The following is a 23,133-nucleotide window of genomic DNA, read 5'->3' as shown; positions in this document are numbered from 1 at the left end:
TCAGATCCTACACAATCCTCAGAACACAGTTGCATCGAGTCTGGCCACATATATACTTCACGGCCAGAGGGGCAGGTGTATGCCCAACCATCCTCACATGTCAGATGAAGCCTCAGGGACTTGGCTCCCCATCTATATGAATGGTGATAATACCATATCTACCTCACAAGCAAGAGGATCTCCACACTCGGCTTTGGGAAGCTCATAGCTAGCGTGGTAATTCTGACAACCGTGTAATAACCTAAAGTTAAGACCTAAGTCTCATGGAAGATCACCACGTCACACCTTGAAGTGCTTCTGAAGTCACCATTTACTACACTCTGCATTCTCTAATTTGTTTGGCTTTGGAATTCATCTCAGGCAGGCTTGGTTTGGTTTCAAAGTCTAGGCTGAACTTCTCCAAAGGAAGTATTTCCTTCACCTAACAAATGCAGAACACTGCACCAGGCAGCACTCGGCCATGAAAGGAATCAGTCATGATAATCCTGCATAAATATTGACTTGAAGTTATAGACTTGCTGATGCCTTATGGAAAAAGTACTCTGTTGCCAGGGGCAGCAGTGGTGGAAACGTGACAACTCTGCTTCCACATTACGTTGTCATAACTTTTACTTTGTTCATCACCTTTCTGGTGTCTGTTGGGTTTTTCACTGTTTTGGAATAAAAGCCATGATCATTGCCCTGTAAAGTGCACCTTCTTCCACTGTCCCTTTCTAATGCTTTAATCCCCTCTTACGTCGCAACTAACTACTACAGAGATATTGCAGATTAATAGTTTATGAAGACTAAGACATTGAGTATTATGAAGCAAAGACAATGCTGTGAAGAATTGTGGTTGCAAACATACACAGCCTTAGTGGTTGGCAGAGGCAGACAACGGTGAACGCTATCAGCTATACCTGGTAACTACTAGCATCTCTTTTACAGAGAAGCAAGGAAAAGACAGTCCAAATTGTGGAGACTACAACATAACCAAAACCACGGAGATAATTTCACATGCTGTTTTTTAAAAGTAAATTTCCACTACAGTAACTAAACAAGAACACCTCTGTGGAGAAGGAAATAAAAGAGAGCCCTCATAACTCACATTGTAATCCAAACCCAAGTTCTCCTCCTAAATCTCAATGTCTTCAAAATCCAGAAATGCACAGATGCACAAGTGCTGACCTGTGGTTTGGTTTATCCTTGGAATAGGGTGACAGAGGGGAAACAAACAAACAAAACCCAACAAGAAACCTTGAGATGCAGAACAGCAGCAGCTTGGCTTCCCCACAGCTGGCAGAAGTCAGGGAAATGTACAGGATTCCAGTTCTGACCAGTCATTAGATTTAATCAGCAGAACTGCTTTTTCAGAGGCCCTTGTAGGTCTTTAAAAGTATACCCAATTAAGCCAAGATCACGCATAACATCAAAGAGGAAAATCACATGCTAGTAAAGGGCATGCCGAGCAGTTATTCATTAACTAGAACATTCCCGTGGCAGAAGTTTTGTAAACATTTTGAGAAACTGGATTTCCAAGCCTAACAGATACCCATAAAGCTTGTGAAAGACACTACAGTGCTATATCCAAATTCTGCATATATCTACTCAAGAGTTGTGAAAGCACTGTGGTATTTTCAATAGTACATATTCACAGTTAGAGTATGTTTTTAAAATCTAAGAATGCTATTAGTCAATGATTTCCTTAGCTACTGAACACAGGCAGGGGTCACGTCTCAAGTCTATTGACTCCAAGCTTCTGATTCAGTAAGAAAAAAGGAGAAAGATCTAGGTGGCAATTCTGCCTCCTTGGTCTATGAGGGATAGCTTGATAAAGCCCACCTGCCGCTCTAGCTCTACCACAGCACACGCACTCAGCAAGCCCGAAGGTTTCTGCCTCCCAAGCCACCCCTCAGCAATTCAGACGATAGCATAATTTTCAGACAGCATAAAGCACAGAGGGCTGATGCTTTCAACAGGGGGCCCACGCCTGTACGTGTGTTCTCTCAATATGCAGCGGAGGATTTCCGTCCTTCCAAAACAAGTTCTGAGTTTACAGGCTATACTGATCAGAAAGGGTCAGTTAAGGTCAAAGGAATTGATCTCAGCTTAGGATCTAGATGAGAATTTTAAGCAGCTCTCAAGTCTACATCAGTAATTCATTGACAGTGAAAATAACAGATCAGGTGAACGGCTTTCAACAGCAGGGCTGGGAACAAAGGTCTTGGAATAACACAAAGAAGTGGCTGTCATGGCCACATAACACCTAATATGGAGTTTAAAATTATTATTTCTTATCAGCTTTCTGCTCCGGTGTTCCACAGCACTAAGTGCTGTTTTGAGTGGATCAAAGGCAGGGAGTATTTTCTTCTTCTCTACAGAATTTTGTAATGTACAGGAGAGGAAAAATCCCATCAAAAGTAGCGGTGGCAGAATTTTGTTCCCGCCTGACTCATTTTCTTTCCTTCAAGCCTTCTCCTACCCCACAGTCGGTGTGATGCCAGCAGTAGATAAGGTAAGATAACTCCTGCCCTGGAGTTCAGCACAGCTGCACACCAGAGGTTACTGCTTAGAAAAAACAACTCTGAAATAAGAGCAGAACTAGCAACAGGCTGGAAATGAAAGGAGGCAATTTTAAAAACATCACCGGGAACTTATTACAGGTGATCACATCAGGACCTGCACCATTTCTTTGGCCGTGGCCGATGTCACCTCCTCCTCCAAAACGCTGCTCACCCAAATTCACTATGCTATTCAATGTTCTCACCACTGCATGCCAGCAAAGTTACTCTCAGTTATTGCTTTCTCCACTTACCCTGCATGTGCTCTCAGGAGGTTCCTGTGGTGGTACCTAAACAGAGAGCATCTTCTCTAAATTGCATTTTAGAAACGCTTGGCTCCGTCTCCGTTCAGATGCTGCCCTTTAAGCACTGACTTCTCTTACGACATGACCTCCAAACAGATCTGAAATTTAATTTTTTGGTGCCTATCACAATACAGCTTTGATCAGGATTTCCAGGAAGGGTTCTACACCTTGTATCATCAGTGAAAATGACGATGTATCTCTGTCTAAACATACAGTGTCATGATTCCCTTGTAGTTCTTCCAATGACTAGCCAATGGTTTTCCCTGCTAATTTTATTTTCTGCATCGTGTTGCACAGCTTAGAACTAACTGATCTGCTTTATGCAAGTATGGGCTAGATTTGCAAAAGGCTAGTTTTGCCTTTTTTTTATACTTACGTGTACAATCTGCAAATGAAGTTATAAGAATTCAGTATGCCAATTAATAATGCAAGTGTAGTTAGCCTAATTTGCCTGTGCAACCATAGAAAATCCAGTTAATGTTCATCTTTCTGTTGACTTCAGTGGGACATGGACCTTGTTAAACATGCGCATCCAGCATTCTGCAGCTCTGATCTAGGGGCCTCGTGACAATGCTCTTGACAGAAAACGTGTGTAAGAAAGCAACTGAAACAAATGATATGTAGAGGAAAGCAAATTAGCAGCATGGCCTCCATCATTCTGTCCTCTGCCCCAAGCGCTGAAGCTTCACTTGGAGTTTTAGGCATGAAGAGTTTCTGTGTCAGAATATACGGGGAAAGAATCAAAAGCTGAAGCTGCTCTTGGAGCGGCTAAAGCTGCACCCTGGGCACAAAGGCGGCTGTCTGCAAAATTATCAGTTAATCCTTTGTTCAACTTCCAAACATCTCTCAAATAGTTAAGTGTATAAACGGAGCACAGACAGCTCTAATTCACACCGACACCTTGAAATGCACTAGCACACTTCATACAGACACATCCACGTCCTCTCGGCCAGTCTCCAGAAGGGCTGAACTCCAAGGGAAATGCTGGCCTCGGGGAGGGGGAGTACAGGGGGCAAACAGCCTTCAATGCTATCTCAGCTGATCTCTGCTGTAGTTCTGCAGTAAGTCCCTCACTGATTATTATCCCTCATTTCAAGGCATCGCCCCTGACTACCTGCATGCAGAACCCTCAAAAGCAATGACGCCACTACACCACTACTGAGCCTTGTGAGCAAAGAGCTGCATGGTCTTGCAAAAGGACAAATGGCAGCATGGAGGAACAGTTCAGGGAGGAGCAGGAGATGAAGATGATTGTATTTGTATAAGCCCTGTGCAAGATCGTTTCTCACGCTTCACAACACCATGGTAATACAGCCCTTTCACTTGGATTTCTCTGTCCAGCATAGTTTTTAAGGCAGCACCAATATTCTCCTCTTCCCCCACACAAAGTTTTTGTCCTCGTCATAGAGGTAGTTTCTACCCACCCATGCCAAGCACCGTGGCACCTTATCATCACTTGTCATATCTCTTTCTCAGACATGGGTTTCCCTTCCAGCTGACATATTTTGAAAGCCAGCCTTCTCTCTGCCCTCCTCCCCCTAGTACTGCCAAGCTCTGCTTCAACAGGAGTATGTGCAATACAGAAGAAAACTGGCTTTAAACATCTCTATGCAGCAGGTGGAAAGGCAAATGCAGGCTGCAGGGCTGCAGGATGAAGTGGCAATGCAGCACTTGCAACAGGACAGTGCATTGTATGGCTACACTTCATCAGAAATCTCTGAATCCAAGGACTTGGTCTTCTGCACAGATGCACATTTATCATGTTGCTTTGCTCCCTCTCTTCTCCCCCCTCCTCCCACACAGACAAAATGCAAACCCAAACTCTTTTCCCTGATGTTCTGCCAGACAAACAGGCGACTCAGATCATCACAGGTCTGATTCCCCCACCGCTCTCACTGATTTTTGCTTAGAGGCTCTGCAATAATCTTGTCTCAAGCCACCTCATTCAGGCACCCCATTCATGGGCTATTATGTAGAGGAGACAGTATCAGCTGGCCAGCTACAAACAAATGAACAAAGAAGTAAATAAATCATTCGTGGAATGTTGGCATCTGCATTGTTCAATGCCTTTTGTTTCAGTACTCTCATCTGCGCCTGCACACACAGCCCCCTTGACTTCTCGGAAACCATGGCTTCACTAGCAAAGCAGAACACAGCGACAGAATGGACCTACCTTTACGGAAACTAAAACACCGCTTAATTCTCCTATAAGTAGTTTTAGGAATGAAAGGAGCTGCTGCTAAGGCACCTGGGCTGCGGACTCCAGCATTTCTGTCTTCAGGCATCATACAGGCCAGAGCCCCCACGTCCCTCCAAAGCTTTCCTTTACCAGCTGCATCCAGACAAAACACCACGACTGCTCATCGTTACTGACTGCTGAGGAGTTTTTATAATAGTGTATTTTCCTCTGGAGCTAGGAGATTTGTGGTCTTCTAGATCTTGGGTAGGGCTTGAAGTGATTTTAATGTTCTCTTCCCTGCTTCAATTTTGCTTTGTGGAACAATTTCCTTCCGTCTCTCTATTTCCTTTCGTTTCTTTTATTTCCTGCGGCGAGACAACTGTCTATTACGCAATATCACAACAAAAAGAGTTTCAGCAAAAAGATGTATCTTCCATTCAAACAGAAGTGCCTGCACAGACGGAGGGGATGAAAGACCTCTTCCTCCCAGCTGGAACAGGGGGTTGAGTGGCAGAGACTCCAATTCCACAGGAAAAGGTCAGCGCTTCGCAGTGCGCAAGGGGAAAGAGAAGAACAATACCAAAAAGGCCACTGAAGAATCCTCCAGGATACGATACTCCTTGCTGGCTCCCTTTATCTCTGCAACCAAGAAGCAAAAACAACAGCTCCTTCGCCCGAAAGGCTCTCTGTCCATAACAGATTCCTTTCAAAAGGCCTTTTATATACCCAGCTCCCTGTCTGATGTTCTCATGGGCTTCTCGCTTGTTTTATTGCCTTCAAACTACCAGAAGCTCTCATGGGAGAGGCGCGTCAGATGCGGCAGCAGCGCATCTTTGCCGGCAGGATCCTGGGGAGCTGCTATACGAGAGCATACGTGCCTCCACGCGGGGATGCTCTGCTCACTCGCTCCCTCCCGGTCCCACGCCTGGCAATGGCAGCCACGGCGGCTGCTGCCGCCTGTGCCAGCCCCTCGCGTGCAGCAGGTGCAGGGAAACGACGTAGAGGAGGGAGCCGCCGCAACGCAGATTTGTCTGCTTCTCCGGGTGACTTTGAGTTGACTTCAGGCAGCTGTTGTGTGCGGCAGCTTGAAAAGCAAGCAGGCTGTGCCTGGCTCCTGCAGGAGGTGCCAGACCTCACACTACTACCCCTGCTAAAATGCTCATGCTCCTTCTTCTCGCCTCCTCCCTCCCCCTTAGTTGCAAGCTCTGCAATTAAAGCTCAGGCCTTTCCCTCCTGTAAAAAATTGCCTTTTTAATCTAATCAGGAAAGGAATTTCATGTGCAAACAGGCATTGCATGCCCTGGCTCATTTACATTTTTTTTCCCTTTCAGAATTTTTTCCACAGTCACCTTATTCTTTTGGTACAACAAACAAGCTGTTTGTGATCACCTTAGCAGATTCCCACCTGCCCCCCCTCCAGCCTTCTCTTTCTAGCACAGGTTAACAAATAACAATTTAATGATACGGTTAATCATTTACAGAGCTCCTTGCTCTGGTACCAGGAGTCCTTTCCCACTGCCAGACAAACTTTAAATATTAGTGGCTCACCAAGGTTCAGACACATCCGTTGCACGTGCGTGCACACACACGCAGCTTGCTTACAATGCTTAAAAGAACCAGAAAATTCAAATATGCTACTCAAAGTGGCACTTGACTTGTATGACACCAGACTATTGTGGTTTACCATCTAGTATTGAAATTTAGGAAGCTGATATAAAACTGGTGTTTTGATTAATTAGCTGTCTGAAATAATTTTGTATTGCAAGTCATTACTTGTTACTGGCTAGTCATCATCATGTGACTGCAACTTTTCTATATCTTGTTTATAGCTAATGTAATAGTTAAAAAGATTTTTAACTTCAGTGGCTACAGCTCATAAAGGCAGGCTCTTAGACAACTTAAGCCAGAAGTGCCCTCCTTTAGAAGGGTCAGACTGTTGCAGCAGCTGTAGCAACATCCATGTAGCAAGCGATAATAAAAAAATGAGTTTGTCCAGCCATACATAATTACAGAACAGTTAATAGGGCTTATTAAGACTTGTTAAGATAGCTCAGACTATCAGCTTAAGTATCAAGTAGTTAATAAAATGGGGGACATGCTAGAAACACAGTTCTTAATGGTGACACATCCTATGATACTGCTTTTGCCTTGTTATCACAGTCAAACCTTCTCCGTGAACACTAAACCCAAAATCATGTTCCATCCATTATCATCTTTTTCAGGGAGTTAACTGTTTGCTTCCCAAAACAAATAACCCTGAGTCAGTGTATTTGCTCAAGAAATCCAATAGGAAAAACAAAAAGAACATGCTTACAAGTGTTTTAACTACAGATGAACTTAAACAGTAATTCAAGGATTGCATCTGTCTCTTGTTTTATGCAAATCAGCATGCAAAGTCTTCAGCAAGGTGCCTCCTGCAGTAATTGGCATTAAACACTCCTACAACAATGATGGTGTCCTGAGAATTTTCATGGTGGCTGGAAGGATTCCCAGCTGTAAACCAGAAATAGCTCTTGCCCTATAAAAGCAAATGAGGGGGTGGTAAAGAAAGCATAGGGTCAGGACTCGGGAGATTTGGTTTCTATTCGTAGCTCTGTGCATGGACTTGGGCTAGAAATGGAGTTTCACCTAATCTCAGCTGCCCACCTGTAAAACGTAGACACTTCTCCACTTGCAGAAGAACTGCAAGGTTGCCTTTACTCATTATTTGCCACAGAAAGATACTGTGGTGCCGGAAGCCAAGTGCAAAAAACCACAAAGACACCCTTAAAAAAATCCAGTTCTGTTATGCCCCCAAATTTATTATTGCCACAGTAGCTTATGCTGCTCCTGGACTGGAGTAAAAGAACACTGAGGAGCTCAACATGAGGCCTGCTCTACAAGGAGAAAGTTGGGGATGGGTAATCTTCATGCTATATAAACAAGCAGATTTCTTACCTAGCCTAATTACAGAAGACTGTGCTCCTCCTACCTCCCCTTTCCCAAACCAACTGAATACGCCTGTAGAAGATCACGCCTTTTCAGACAAGCCTTTCACTTTGTGGGTTTTGGGGTTTGTTTTTTTGTTTTGTTTTTTAAGCATCCTCCTATAAGACCTACATGCCCAGATCCAGGACTGTGCTAGCTTATCAACGTATAGGGCCAGATCCCAGTGAGATGAGTGCTTAGCACCATCTTTCGAGGGCACATTTCCCCAGGAGGAGCCAAAGAGAAGGCAGTCATATTTGAAGAGGTACCAGGTAGGCCCCAGCTGACCAAGTCCCTCAGCACAGCCCACCAGTGAGGACAAAGCCTTCTCCTAAGAACTGCGTGACCTGAATAAAGCACAAAGGAAGATGGGTGGCTTACAATAAAAGTTTTGTTTAAAATGGTAGTTTCCGTCAGTCCATCCCATCCTCTCTCCTGTGGTCTACCTGGCAGTTGAGAAAAAGTCATTTGCAGTCAGCAATCACACTTTTCAGTGATAACTGCGCTTCTCAGTCATGAAGCGGCACAGACAATCCTGCCTGACTTACTTTTCCAGCAACCTGCAGACAAGACCAAAAAGCATCTGATGCAATATGGGTGCTCTTTCACAGTGGAAAAATATTTCTGTCCCCGAACTTGGAGATTTGAGAGCTCCAAGGAACAGACTGATTAACGTACTGACATTTTGTGCGAGTATATCAATCATACTTGTATTATAATAATATAGACATTATCACCAGAATAATAATGATGAAAATGATAATAATTTGCAGACCATTCGACCTAAGAGAGCTTTTTAAAAAGACAACTAGACATCTGACAATAAATTTTGATCTAGTACTACTGAAATTATTAGGTATGCCAATCAAAAGAAAAAGAATCTATCCTATACTGCTAGTGCTGATACTCTGAGGCTTATATTGGAGTGCATAGTTTTATATAATACTATTACTGGTCTTAGCTGTCACTTGCAGGAGAATCACTGACAGCTTCTTGTAACAGGCATTTATGAAACATATGGATGGTCTTTTAGCTGGTGACCAAAGGAATTACCCCGCTTCTCGCTATGGGAAAGCTGATTTCGTAGAAGACCAACCTTCTGTGAAAACTTCCCCTTGCCTTGGTAATGCACTATCATGTGCTCTCCTCATCAAGGGAAGTGGTTCCAGACAGTTTAAAGTCTTTTAATTGAGCCCTCTGCATGGCAACATGCCCAATACCTGCATTGCAAGTGAAAACAAAGGGCTTACTCCACTTTTTTTGAAAGATCTAGACCATTCTCCTCCTCTTCACTTCAAAACATGTGATGCTCATCTACAAGAAGGGCCGGAAGGAGGATCCGGGGAACTACAGGCCTGTCAGCCTGACCTCGGTGCCAGGGAACATTATGGAGCGGTTCATCTTGAGGGCGCTCACAAGGCATGTGCGGGACAACCAGGTGATCAGGCCCAGCCAGCACGGATTCATGAAAGGCAGGTCCTGCTTGACCAACCTGATCTCCTTCTATGACCAGGTGACCCGCCTAGGGGATGAGGGAAAGGCTGTGGATGTGGTCTACCTGGACTTCAGTAGGGCCTTTGACACCGTCTCCCACAGCATTCTCCTAGAGAAGCTGGCGGCTCACGGCTTAGACAGGTGGACTCTGCACTGGGTCAAAAACTGGCTGGACAGCCAGGCCCAGAGAGTTGTGGTGAATGGAGTTAAATCCAGTTGGTGGCCAGTCACGAGCGGTGTTCCCCAGGGCTCAGTACTGGGGCCGGTCTTGTTCAATATCTTTATCAATGATCTGGATGAGGGGATCGAGTGCTCCCTCAGTAAGTTTGCAGACGACACCAAGTTGGGCGGGAGTGTTGATCTGCTCGAGGGTAGGAAGGCTCTGCAGAGGGACCTGGACAGGCTGGATCGATGGGCCCAGGCCAACTGCATGAGATTCAACAAGGCCAAGTGCCGGGTCCTGCACTTCGGCCACAACAACCCCATGCAGCGCTACAGGCTTGGGGAAGAGTGGCTGGAAAGCTGCCCAGCAGAGAAGGACCTGGGGGTGTTGGTCGACAGCCGGCTGAACATGAGCCATCAGTGTGCCCAGGTGGCCAAGGCCAACAACATCCCGGCCTGTATCAGAAATAGTGTGGCCAGCAGGAGTAGGGAAGTGATCTTGCCCCTGTACTTGGCACTGGTGAGGCCGCATCTCGAATACTGTGTTCAGTTTTGGGCCCCTCACTACAAGAAGGGCATTGAGGTGCTGGAGCGTGTCCAGAGAAGGGCAACGAGGCTGGTGAAGGGTCTGGAGAACAAGTCTTATGAGGAGCGGCTGAGGGAACTGGGGTTGTTTAGCCTGGAGAAAAGGAGGCTGAGGGGAGACCTTATCGTGCTCTACAACTACCTGAAAGGAGGTTGTAGTGAGGTGGGTGTCGGTCTCTTCTCCCAAGTAACAAGCGATAGAATGAGAGGAAATGGCCTCAAGTTGCGCCAGGGGAGGTTTAGATTGGACGTGAGGAGAAATTTATTTACTGAAAGAGTGGTTAAACATTGGAACAGGCTGCCCAGGGAAGTAGTTGAGTCACCATCCCTGGAAGTATTCAAAAGACGTGTAGATGAGGCGCTTAGGGACATGGTTTAGTGGGCATGGTGGTGTTGGGTTGACGGTTGTACTCGATGATCTTAGAGGTCTTTTCCAACCTTAATGATTCTATGATTCTAAAACTCTGGCTGTGACTGAGAGACAACGGAAGAACCCTTATGTGTCTTTGTGTATCTGGGAGCCTTGCATGTTCCCTCACTGACTCACCTCCTCCAAATGGCGCCCATATAACTCTGCGAATGGATTTCACCCAATCCTCCATGTCATTCTGCGTGCTTGCCATAAGAAGGTACGTCTCATGATTAGCTGTCATCCGCTCTCGGTCTCCTCCTGCAAGAGAAGATAATTGCACTTAGAAACCCTTTTGCTTTCCTGCCCAGCCAAGTTCCTGCCAGACTGACTGCTGAAAGCAGTAATAGCAGCTCTGTAGCAAACAGACATGGATACTATGCAGTAGAGTGTTTATCGTCAGACATGGCATGAAAAGAAGGTCCTGTAAGTACACTCCCCATCAGACAGTGAGAAGCTGTCATGTTTCCAAAAGGAAATGAGAGGATAAATGTCATCAGTAAACAAAAACAGCCCCATGCTGTTCCAAGAACCACGGAGGCCTGCACTAATCTGTAACTTGATATACACACTGGAAATTTTGCAGCAGTTATTGTACCATGACGGAGAGAATAAACACAGAGAGATAAGTGTGCTTTGAACAAGTGGGGATGACTCCATTTTTATTTTCAGGAACACAATGTGTCACATTCATGGCAATGACATTTGATACACCCAAGTGTTGCTGTAAGGAGAAGGCAGCCGACGCTGGCAGCTGACATGGTACAAACCACTGCCTTGGATGGGTCTGATGAGGATTAGATTAAGAGGGAACACACTGCCTTATTATCCTTTATTTAAAGGATGGGCTGACACTAAGAAGGTCAAAACCAGAACTTGGCTCGCCACAGCTCCAGGTTTTCACACTTGTAGTACTGCTTCACCTCCATCCCAATGGGTACTATGTTAGTGCCAGAGCACATGGGGATTCAAACCACCTTTCCAGCACTGCAGAAGGAACAAACCCTTCCAGAAAGATAGTGCCAGACATTCTGAAGCCCTTTCACTGAGCCAAATGTGATGCACCTAGAAATCCTGTAAGTTCTGTGGTCATCTCTTTCCAGCTTCTTCCATCCCTATTTTTTATTTTAGTCATATCTAAAGTAAATATCTCTGTTCATTACAGCAGGAATACTGCTCCTGGGAGGTCTTCTGAAGAGTGCCATGCTCAGTGCTGGGCATTGGAACAGCTAGGTTTCTAAAGAGAAATTTCTTAAGGGCTAGAAAATCCAACCATGACTTCCTAGCACAACCATTCTGAATGAGCATACTTGTATAGTCCACACTTTACAGAATTAGGACACACAACTGTAAAAGGGACTTAATTGAAACTTGGCGAACACAAAAGCCAGATTTTCCCAGACACGGGCAGATTCTACTGAAGACTTATTCTTAAGGCTTACACCATTATTCAAAACTTAAATTTGAACTTGGAGGTAAAGAGAGACTCTGGTTTTCTACAGTCAAAGTACAGCCATTCATGTACCGTATGTTCCCCAAAACCGCATCCGAAGTAGTAATGCAACAACCTCAAGTACAATACATTTTAGACTATACCACAGTTTAAAAGTCTGAAGAACACTACTTTTTTTCTAAGGCATAGTTAAAAGGTAGGAATGAACCTATTTTAAGTGCCAACACTAGAAAAATACCAGCATGAGCTAAACTGCATTGTATTTTTTGGGAATCTTTTCAGTGACTAGCATAAGAATTGGTACAAAACATGGGTCTTACTTCTATGCTATGTTCCGTCATTTTTACCTTTCAGGAAGCAGAAGATGAAGATATGGGGAGCAGGAAGCATTAGCATCCCAAATGGTAGCACTCCACATCAGCCCTGCCCAGCAGAAAGCACATAGTCAGGCCCTGTAAATTTACTCCCCATCTCTACCTTTTGCATAGCCATCTTGACTAGAACGAGGACAGATCTCTCTCACTCAAGCACAAAGAGTAGACATGATACTGTTTACAGTCTACTTAAACTGGCATATTTTATGTATCATCTAGAGTTCTCATCCTGAAAAGACCCCAAAATAAAGATACAACAGAAAGCCTCAATATATTGTCACAGCTACTAAATATAATAGTAATATAGTATAGAGAAAAAGCATGCAACACAGTTGCACCCTTTTTGTGGCTGATAAAAACTGAAAAAATTTATTATACTATCATATTGTACTGTAGCTTCTTCTTTTTTTTTTAATGGACCAGGATCTTGTAAGGTGCCGTACAAAAAGAACAAAAAGATGCATTCACAGAAAATACATATCAGATCCAGGAATAAAACAGGAGGTGACCTGATTTTCTTACTAAAGAGACAACACAAAAGATGACAGCCATAGCCAAGTGATGGTCCTCCTCTCAGGTGTCTGTCAGATCGCTCCATATTCTTTTAATAGCCTGCATATTTAAATTCAGCAGATTATGTGAGATTTACTCAGTTATCATATTATGACAAATTGGAGGCTGTTCTCCAGAAAAACTGGATTAATCCTAAAAGTCTAGATAGTTCATTTACAGCATGGATTCCAGAGCAGTACTCTAAACAACTAACTCAGGTAAACATCCACTCAGCTAATACACAATTAATCTGTGTTTAATTTTGCAGAGAAGGAAAACATAAGGTTTGGTTACATTATCTTTTGGTATGAGAAAGCGAAGCTCTCCTAACAAAAGGAGCTTCACCATTTTATAGCAATTCTGGATCTAATTTGTAATTCAACTCCTTTCTTTCACACCACAATATTGGATCTTGCAGGGTTCTTCTACTTGTGCATTAATTTAGTTCTTATTCAAGAACTGAAGCCTCACTAAAAGATTTTTGGGGATACAATAGCACATGTTGGATTTGTGTTTTACTGGAAATGTTAATTTTTAGTGGGACTATATTTTAAATACAAAATCAACAAGATCAGGGGGACAGACAAGAAGAAATGACCATGATTAGGAAAGAGCCATCTCAGATAAGTAATATCAGATAAACAGAAATAGAATTAGAGGGACCTTTCTCAATCTTCAGTAGATCTGCAGGACAATTCTGAAAGACGCTGTTTAGAATCTTCACTTTTTTTTTTCCTTATAATATTATTGTTATAATGAATCATGAGTAGATCACAATCTCAAAAAATCAGACATCTATTCATACCATAGATACCGACATTAAGTACGTCAACTTGAAAATGGTGCTCAGCATGAAGTCTGTTACAGATGTGAATGCATTCTTATTCCTTTCCTGTGGGCGTGCAAATCGTCATGTATTTTACCTGTATTGTAGTATAGCTCCAGATTACGCCTTCTCAAATTTCCTTTCCTGCATTTGCAGTCCAAGTACGAGAAATGGCTAATCCTGTGTGTTGCAGCCTGTTTGTGAATAGCCAACTCAAGGGGCTGGAATACAAACCCCGCTTTTTTTTTTTTTTTTTATCTTTTCCCCTTGTTACTTTGCAGGTGTCACAGGACCTGGAAGGAGCAGAAGCCAGTCTACCTGACCAAAGAAGTTGACTCTGGCATATTCAAGATGAAAAGCTGCTGTTTACACAACTGGTGTGTATATCCTGTTTCTTCCAGCCTCTGGCAACAGCCAAAAGTAATTGGATCTATACTGTTTCTCAAAACTACAATGTAGTATCACATACTTTTATTCCTGCAGCCCTAACCAATCCCTAATCTGTTTTATTTTCTTGGCAGCATCAGAAGTGAATTCTTATTTATTGAAGAAATCTATCCATAACACCCATTTGGAGTGGAAGCAGTGAAACAGCACAATACCATGATGAATCTTCCACTTTGAACAGGTCAGATTTCTCCTCCTGCCCTCTTTGGCACTAGCAATGACTTACAGGTTCCCAAGTGCTCCTTCCTGCCTCCTTCGGGGGCTCAGTAACCAGTAAATACAGACTGCTGCTGCGCCTCCTGATCAGGACAGCTTGTGACCACTCAGCCCCATGCTGGGCGCAGCTTTGTGCACCGAGACAGCGCCGCTTTGATACAAGCGAGGCGAGGCATTTTAAGAACTCTTGCCAGCAACCGGAAAAAAACAATTAAAATACGGAGAGGCCAATTCCTGCAGGGATCCACTCCGCGGGGGAAAAGAAAGGGAACAGCCTGCGCTTGCTCATGCAGCACCACACCACACACTCGGAAAAGCATGAAGAGGCGGTGACTGAATGTAAGGGTGATTGTTTCCTGAAATACCAGGCTCAACAGCTCTCCTGCTTTTTGTCGCCCATCAGTGAAATGTGAATGCACAGGCATTTTGCATTCAGCTGCGGGGGCGGGGTGGGGGAGTCGTGCAAGGTGTTTTTTCTTTGTAGTCTCTTCCTGTCTAACCCAACACCTTTCTCTTACCTGAAGGTACCCAGGCGGAACTCCGAATGAAGTATCTCCTTGTCCTTTTAAAAGCATCTTGGATTTCTCGCAAACAGTAGTTCCGGCATTCTTGAGAATGGAATGCGAAGGGATTAAATTCCTAACAACCATTTAAAAGAGAATTTTCTCCCAGGAGGAACATAAAAAAACTAGGATTAATCTGATTTTTCTGAGCTGAGAATGCCATGGCCAACCCCAAAAGAATATTCACATTCCAACAAAAAAAAATTGGGGGCCAATTTCGAATTGAAACAGTTCCCTACTCCCTTGTGCATTTCTCTTAACCACAATTTCTGAAACCCTTGCTCTCAGCTTCGGAACTGAAAGATGGTGAAAGGCAGATTGTCATTACAACTGAACCCACTGGGTTTTCTTTAGAAACATCCTCCTGCTTGGATGCTTCACATTTGTTTTCTAAATTTTTAATTGCTCAGGAAAATGCAAAATAGTAAAATTTTAGCCTTCTAATGTTTCAGATGAATACACTAAATGCACCTCCATATGGTATTCAAATAGGAACTCCTGGCTACTCATCACCTCACAAAAAGTCAAGCCGTAATACTTAAAAAAGATTTCGGAGCTCATATTCAGACATTAATTTTTGAAAATCTTGCCTGAGGAGTCCTTTGTTTTCTTTCTACTGCACCCTGTTTTCACTTTATTTTCTTAATTTTTTTAGCTTGTCTCTCAAATAGTTCTCACTGCTATATGGTCTGGAATTCTCTTCCAGCTACTAGTGTCCATCACCACGTTTCTGCATACATGCACTGAAGAATGCCGCCCTCTTCTCCCACACATTCCTGTATCACCCAAAGCCTCGTAGTTGTACCAGCCTTTAAGGTAGAAGAGCTGATCTTTGTACACTGATATTCCATGCAAATTGTTTGCAACTCAGAAGCGTACACATCTGTGTTTTGCATAAATCTTCCAAGTGTAGCCCCATGTAGAAGTAAGTGCCATCCCCATGTGCAATGAAGCAGGCATGCTCTTCTCCATTCAGATGTACAATAAGACTATGTAATTTATAATTTCTGATCAGGACTCCAATTAGTATTTCTTCACAAGCAAAACACCAATAAATATGATAGAATTCATGACTCTTCCACTATACTTTGTGTTCTTAAATTTTCCCCTATGCTGCAAATGAACTGCACATTAAGTGACATATTTAATCTATTTCTCTGGGAAAAACCCACCTGCGTTTCCTTCATCAACTTTCATTTTACAGCATTTGTATTCAGACTTTTTAATCCTAAGCAGAAATCACCTCTGCAAGTTGTAGAGAATACCAGAATATCAGAGACCAAGATGAACAACCTTATTCTCCTTTTTTTCCCTAATGAAACTCCTTGTTTAAGAACAAAACAGAAATTATGATTACCCAACCTTGATACTAACTCAACACTAACCACTGCTGCTTTAAGCATATAAGTCTCACTTGACATACTCATGAGCTACTAAAAGTTCAAATCCATACATGTCTGTCTTTCATATACTGACTGGCAACTACAGCATCCATCTATCCTCAAGTGAGTCAAGAAACTCTATCACAGCTGTTAAATCTTATAATTATGCCCAACTTTAATGTAACATAAGAACTCTTCTGCCGGCCACCACCTGTGCTCATGAACCCTGCGCATCCTGAGTCTGATGAAAACCACGCGTAGGTGTCTTTCAAGGATGGTTCGGGTGATTGAGGTGATATGGAACAATTTGGCCTTCAAATTGCCCTCAAACTGTTAGACCAGTTTGTGCACTAAAACCTATTATGTTCATTCCAACTGGGCCAGTGGAAAAACCTAACTGCAAAAAGTTTGGTCAGAACACAGGTTGAAATTTGCAAAGCAAAATGAAGGAGCTAAGCTCCGGGATGCAGTTGTATTTTAATGAGATTTTAATGTCGTCTTGGCTCTGGGATTCATTGAGAAACCTTTCTTCATAGCAAGTGAGAATCTGTGTTGAAGGCTTAGCAACTGCTGCATATCACATGACCAATTCAAAGAACAGAAAGAGATAACAGCTACTTGAAACTTGCAACATTTTTGAACTGTGCATACTGCTTGCTAAGCAGCCAAGCATATGTTCTTACAGATGTGTTGGTGGAGAGGAAGCAGGGGCAATGAATTTCTGCATATCAGCTGGGGACTTATTTCTGATGATGCAGGTATAACACGGAACTTGCAGACAAGAGCTGGGCGGTGGGGTGGAGTTTGGTTTTTCTGTTATTTTGTTTGTTTATAATTCTTAAAAGCTGCTTTATTCTGCATATGCCTGGTATTGCTCCTGCTCTTCCTGACTGTGTAAAACTTTACCAAGAATTTACAGCACCCTCTTAGTTCAACTAGGATGAAAAAAGGAGTACATAGCCTAAGTTCAAGTCACTGCCACCTTTTTCTTTTACCACAAAATTAAGGTAGTCTGGAGAACCAAGTTCTTAATGATCATGCAAAAATTCATGTCAAAAAGAACAACCCACACTGTCTGATTATCAGAGACAAATACTTTGTATTTACAGGAGCTCCAGCATTACTTCTGAAGTGATTGTTACAGAATATATGCTGTATCTTCTCATCATAAGAGACCTAATCCATGGAAACTACACAGAACATTGTTGTATTTTCTGATGATACTCAACTTACTTACATCTTTCATGGCACAGCTTGTCTAAAACATGTCTATATCACGAAGGAGGAAAGATGTCCATGAACTGAAGATGTGATGTTGGACTTTGTGAAGCTGAAAATCAACCAGGGAGGCTAAGACCAAGGCGGGGGGCGGAGGGGGGGCGGAGAAGAGCTTGAACTTGGAGTATAAAAGACAGCACCCTGGAAAGGTCTCTATTTAAGAGACATTATCAGAGCCATCAGTGATGGAAACCCCAGGAGCCAAGGGAAATAGAAAACTAGCACTAAGCTAGGCTGCACTGAGAAAGTTACAGGCTCTTTGCATGCTAAACGATCAAATCCTAAAATGCCCAATTGTTTTATCTTGCACTGAGCTTCCCAGATACTAAATTGAACGTACAACCTGTCAACTCTTCGCATTTCATTCAGATCCACAAAAAACACTGTCCAGCTTAAAATCAAAGAGATTTGGGCAATCATGCATCTTAGCTTATTATTTGATGATTCCTGAGATTTTAGGATCCGTGCTTTTAAGACCTTCATGACAAAACTGAGTGCAGAAACTTGTTGTGAGAAAAAAAACTTAAGCTAATAAATTAACACATTGTCACTACTGTAGCATTTCTTAGTATCCCATCATAAGAGATGGTGAAAAAGAAGCTGAAACATTTCATTTACATATGAAAATAAAAAACAATTAAGACATACCAATAATTGAAACAAGGAACTTCTCACTGGCCCTATTATGTAATAATATGGCAAACCAGATTCCAATGATCATAAAGATATTAAGAGGAAACTCCTATGTACTTTAAAAGTCTTAACAATATTAGGTGAAATAATATGTTGGCTGGTTTTCCACAGATGTTTAGACAGATAAATCCATCTAGATGGCTGGATGTAACAACACATGAGTGGCTACCATTAGAATTTAACTCCTAAGCATTTTCAAAAGGTCTTCCATAAAACTTGAAAAATACCCTCTGTTCTGTTAAAACCAGAGCAGGTAGCAGACACAGTTCATTATTTTTACTTCCACTACACTCTTGCATTACCTCTAAAGCCTTGATGACAGGTAATAGACCGTGTTGAGGAAGATACACAAATTACAATTTCAATTCTTTTACCCAGGACTGTCCTGTAATATCCTCTGTTACTGTTTGGCTCAATGCTGCTCTGTCTTCTGAAAGGAGGCAGAAATGGCCAGAAGATACGCTTATATCACCTGTGTGTTTTAAATGACTAATACCACCACCACTGAGAAACCTCAGCTTTGAAATACAGAGCTATCAAACTCACCATTGTTTTACTACCGAACCATATCAGGTGCACTATTTAATTTCTCTCTTTGCAAAGAACTAACGCATTTTCCTAAAGAGGGGAATTAAGTAACTGCAAACAAGTCAATAATGAAGATACTGCTTTTTAAATACTTCAGTACAAATACAATTTTCTGCTGCTAGTATCCAAGCTGATCTTTTGCATTAATAATCTTGAACAGCAGTTTTCTGCACTAAGGGTGTATTGGTTTTTGAGCATATTAGCTTTTCAACATAAAGGCTGCAGCCTAATTTAAATGCTAAATGGCAAAAGAGTGCTAACACAAGTACATTCCCTGGTGGGCATTGTGCTTTATCACAGTTTCCCCACTTGCAGACTGCCTAGAAGACAGCAGGGCTTTTTCAATAGAAAGAGTTGGTTTCATGAAACTCTGAACCAGCTGCTGTTGGATACCTGAAATCAGGCTCAGGAAATGTATTCATCATGTGTAACACAATGAATACTCTGTACAGGTAGCTTTCTTCTGTGCTGCAGGGCTACAACTGCAGCACATCTGTCTATAAGAGTAAGTTTAGTCTCTTGCACAATAAAAGCATAAAATCAGTGCCATATTTAAGCATTTTGTGTATTGCACAGCTACCAAGTCTTTCTCCTAACATAATAATTACTGGTTAAATACCTGAGCAAAAAACTGTGATGCTTGCTCATCAGCAGTTACAACCGTGTTAGAAAGATGTCATTAATGAGGAAAAGAGAGACGTGAATTCATATCATCCCTTGTACAATATAAGAGCTCTGATTTTTTCAGAGTACGTAATCTTTTCAGGCATGTCTCATTCTTACTCTCTCCTACTTTTGCTGTCCTTCCTTTATTCCTAGTTTGAACTTCCGCTACGCTTCCAAGAGATTTCACAGTTATCCACCTCATCCTCAGACACAGATCTCAAGTGGTACCTATTTTGTAGAGTCTGTTCCTCCTACCCTTCCCTGTCACTAAGATGCTGGTGCCAGCACAGTTAACTTTTGTACCTTGACCTTCCCCAGTGCCATTCCCACTTGAAAAAAATCTCATCTCTCTTCTTGCTCAAGGTACACCACCCAGAACATTTTGTTTACAGGTTGCATTAAAAGGCCATCAAGCTGTGTGGACCCCATCTCAACTCTACACTTCACCAGCCCCTGCGTGGCAGCACACATTGCTGGCTTCCCAGATAACAGATCTTATTCTGTTGATAGTTTTCAGCTTTCCAGAATTTTTCAATGTTGTCAGCATTGTTGTGATATAAAATGCGGTCTGAACTGTCATGTTTGCTGTTCTATTGTTGTGACTGTCAGCTGTTTTCAGAGTTGCTGGTAACATTTTCTGCATCCATTAATGATTCCACTTTCTTATTTATGTTGAAGTTCTGTGAAACCACACAACAGCAAAAAAATATTTTTCTACATTTTTTTTCCAGCTATACTAATTGAGATGAAATCACATTCTTTTGACTGTATAGTGAAGACTGGTGATGAACTCAAAGAAGCAGATGGATCAGGGGAAAAAAAGGTTAGATTTACAGTATGCAAGTTACACCTTTACAGATAAGAAATTGCTTCAGTGCAGTTGACTGCAAATATCCTGAACGCACACTCTGGCACTAACATGAAACTTAGCAAACATTCTGACAAAGCATGTATTATAATTTTACCTGGTCTTGACAAACTATTACACTTAGTGCAGGGAAGCAGAGAAATAATTTGGTGGATCCACAAGACACACTCAGTATCACTTCTCAAGAAGGCTTCTCCCTCCTTGTCTCTTGCAATGGAATCTCACATGGGCTTTTTTGGTAGGAAGATGTGGAAAATATCAATAAACAAAAAACCAGAGATTGGCCGTAAGAAATTGACTCTTCTATGTCCTTCATTACTACTAGGGTTTGAGACATATACAGTATTGATCCAGTTAGAGAAAAAAACATTGCAGGCCACACTCGTCTATGTACATGTACAGTGCCATCACAGTGCCCTATTTTCAAAACTTCAACCATAAAGAGCTTTCCTCTGAAATTATGAGTTCCAGAAAGTAAAAATAAAGCAGAGAGCCTTGCCTAATGCTATAAGCTATTAAAAACATACTGTGGCTTTTTTAGTTAAAAGTTGTACACACAGAAGATCTTTTGTCAAAAAAAAAAAAAAAAAAAAAGTAGACTAAGTCCATCTTTGTGAGTTTTCTTCCCCTGTTCTTCTGACATTGGTCAATAGTTTCCTGGGGACAGAGACAAGAGAGATTTGCTTTCTGAACTATAACTTGGATTCTTACGGACAGAACTCACTTGTGACATCCCACAAGAAACAATATAGAGAGAAGAACACGGGTTTTTCAATGACCTGTGAAGCTCAAATGTTTTACTGCTTTATTTTCTACTCCCTTCACAGCAGGCTATGTGGTTTCTACATCTGAATTGCAATAACTAAGAGAAGAGTGGATTGCTGCAGCCAGGTCTCAGCTCTGTGGCACAGCGTTTTACCCAGCCGCTAACTACACAGGGTTGTATTTGATGCTATGCCTATAGGGTAGGTGATTTTAAGGAGGAATGCAAAAGACCTCCAGGCAAACAGGTGTTAATCAATCAGATGTCAAATGTCCTCAGCACTGAGGAGTTCCACCGAGAAGACCTATTGTCTTTAACAGGAAGGCTTCACTATGCAATTGAAACCTTTTTCAAATACTTTTATGTGTATTCGTTAGAAATGGGGGAGGGCAGAACTACAGAAATGGCTCCACATTTAACTGCTTCATCTGCCCACTGGTTGCCATCTGATTGTTGGAATATTGCTGCAGTGTCTACAATTTCACAAATTTAACAGTTCTCACCCCCTGAAATTACTACTTTACTTGCTCCTTCCAATAACAGTTAAAATCTGTGGAAAAATATGGCTTGTCATACGACTTGCCAAGAGGGAATCAATATATTTATGTAGTTGGGAAGGAGTGTGAGGGTCACATAACATCAAACAGTAGTAGTGGTGCAAGACTTAGTGGATGACTTCACTGTTACCTGTTGTAACTAATTTATTCTAAGAGAAAAGCATAAATACAAATTATTATAGCAAACTTATTTTCTCTGTCCTATGTGACACACTTTAAAGATAAATTACTGCACTCCTGTCATTTGACAATAAGAACCTTCTTTGAAGTGTCTCAAGTTGGACACCCAAAATGACCATCATGTTACTTGAAATTTGGCTGATCTCTAAGTTTATTTTAGAGAAAGTCTCTGCAAACATATATCTATCTCTACCTCTAAGGAGAGAGGAGAAAAAGCCCCATGCATTTGCTGGTCTAGACACAGTCAACAATGTAGAAAGACGCTTTAGAAGACGTTGACTGCAAGGACTCTGGGCAAAAAGCAAGATCCTGGAGCTGTTGCTGCTGGAGAAATGGCTGCCCTGTGCTACCAAATGCTTTCTTTGCTTTTCAGCCTCACATCATGAATCACACTGAAGTGCAAAGTCTCAACTTGAAATGGATTATTTTGAAAGGTCAGTTCCACAGCACATATTTGTATGGCATTTGACCTAGCAGGAAATTAAAACTTCTGATGATTTTAAGTAAGGAAGGACCAATATCTGAATGGAAGTCTTCAAGCATAAATGCACCCAGGGACTGGGAGGACTTACCTATAGACATTGGCATGTGAACTTTAGGCTGCAAAGCCAGCATGCCAAGATGCCAGACCGAGGTTGTCCTCGGAGTCTAACAAGAACAACACTCAAAGCACGTGCTCACTTCAGCTCTCAGCATCTACTCATTAAGCTCTCTGTTCCTCATGAATATGGAATATCCTGAGCCTGCAGCAGCTACAAATTGAGATGCTCTTTTATCCGTCTAAACATGCTCTTGTGTGTACAACACAAGGGGGGGAATTAACTCAGTACAAAACCAAAGTTGAACAGCTAAATTCTTGTGGTATTTCTTTAGAAAGAGGCCAGCCTTTGATCAGGAGGTAACCTTCTGGTATTCCAGGACAGTGAATGGTGGCTAAGCCATAACTTGAGCCAGTCTTTGAAATTCTGTCTCATACAGTGGCCTATGGCCATTGCTACATACAGACAAGCAGACAATGCTATTGTTTATTAATTCTCAGGTAACAAAACTGATCTGCCAAACACAGAAAATGTTGTATTTCTTTTA

General features: G+C 42.2%; 1 protein-coding gene across 9 annotated transcripts in view; it reads right to left on the bottom strand.

Annotated features, from left to right (window-relative positions):
• The window catches only part of ARHGAP24 (Rho GTPase activating protein 24), a 292,263-nt gene that overhangs the window by 27,985 nt on the left and 241,145 nt on the right, over nucleotides 1-23,133 (bottom strand). For 7 of the 9 annotated variants that reach the window (XM_076337010.1, XM_076337009.1, XM_076337011.1 and 4 more), the window contains one exon: nucleotides 10,780-10,902. In XM_076337010.1, coding sequence (XP_076193125.1) covers nucleotides 10,780-10,902 — 123 coding nt within the window. Of the gene's footprint in view, nucleotides 1-5,018; nucleotides 6,249-10,779; nucleotides 10,903-12,441; nucleotides 12,459-23,133 lie in introns of those variants that run through there. The other 2 variants (XM_076337012.1, XM_076337013.1) reach the window with 2 other exon arrangements.

This window comes from Aptenodytes patagonicus, chromosome 4 (assembly GCF_965638725.1).
Source record: "Aptenodytes patagonicus chromosome 4, bAptPat1.pri.cur, whole genome shotgun sequence".
NCBI lineage: Eukaryota > Metazoa > Chordata > Aves > Sphenisciformes > Spheniscidae > Aptenodytes > Aptenodytes patagonicus.
This window is presented reverse-complemented; position numbering and strand designations above follow the sequence as displayed.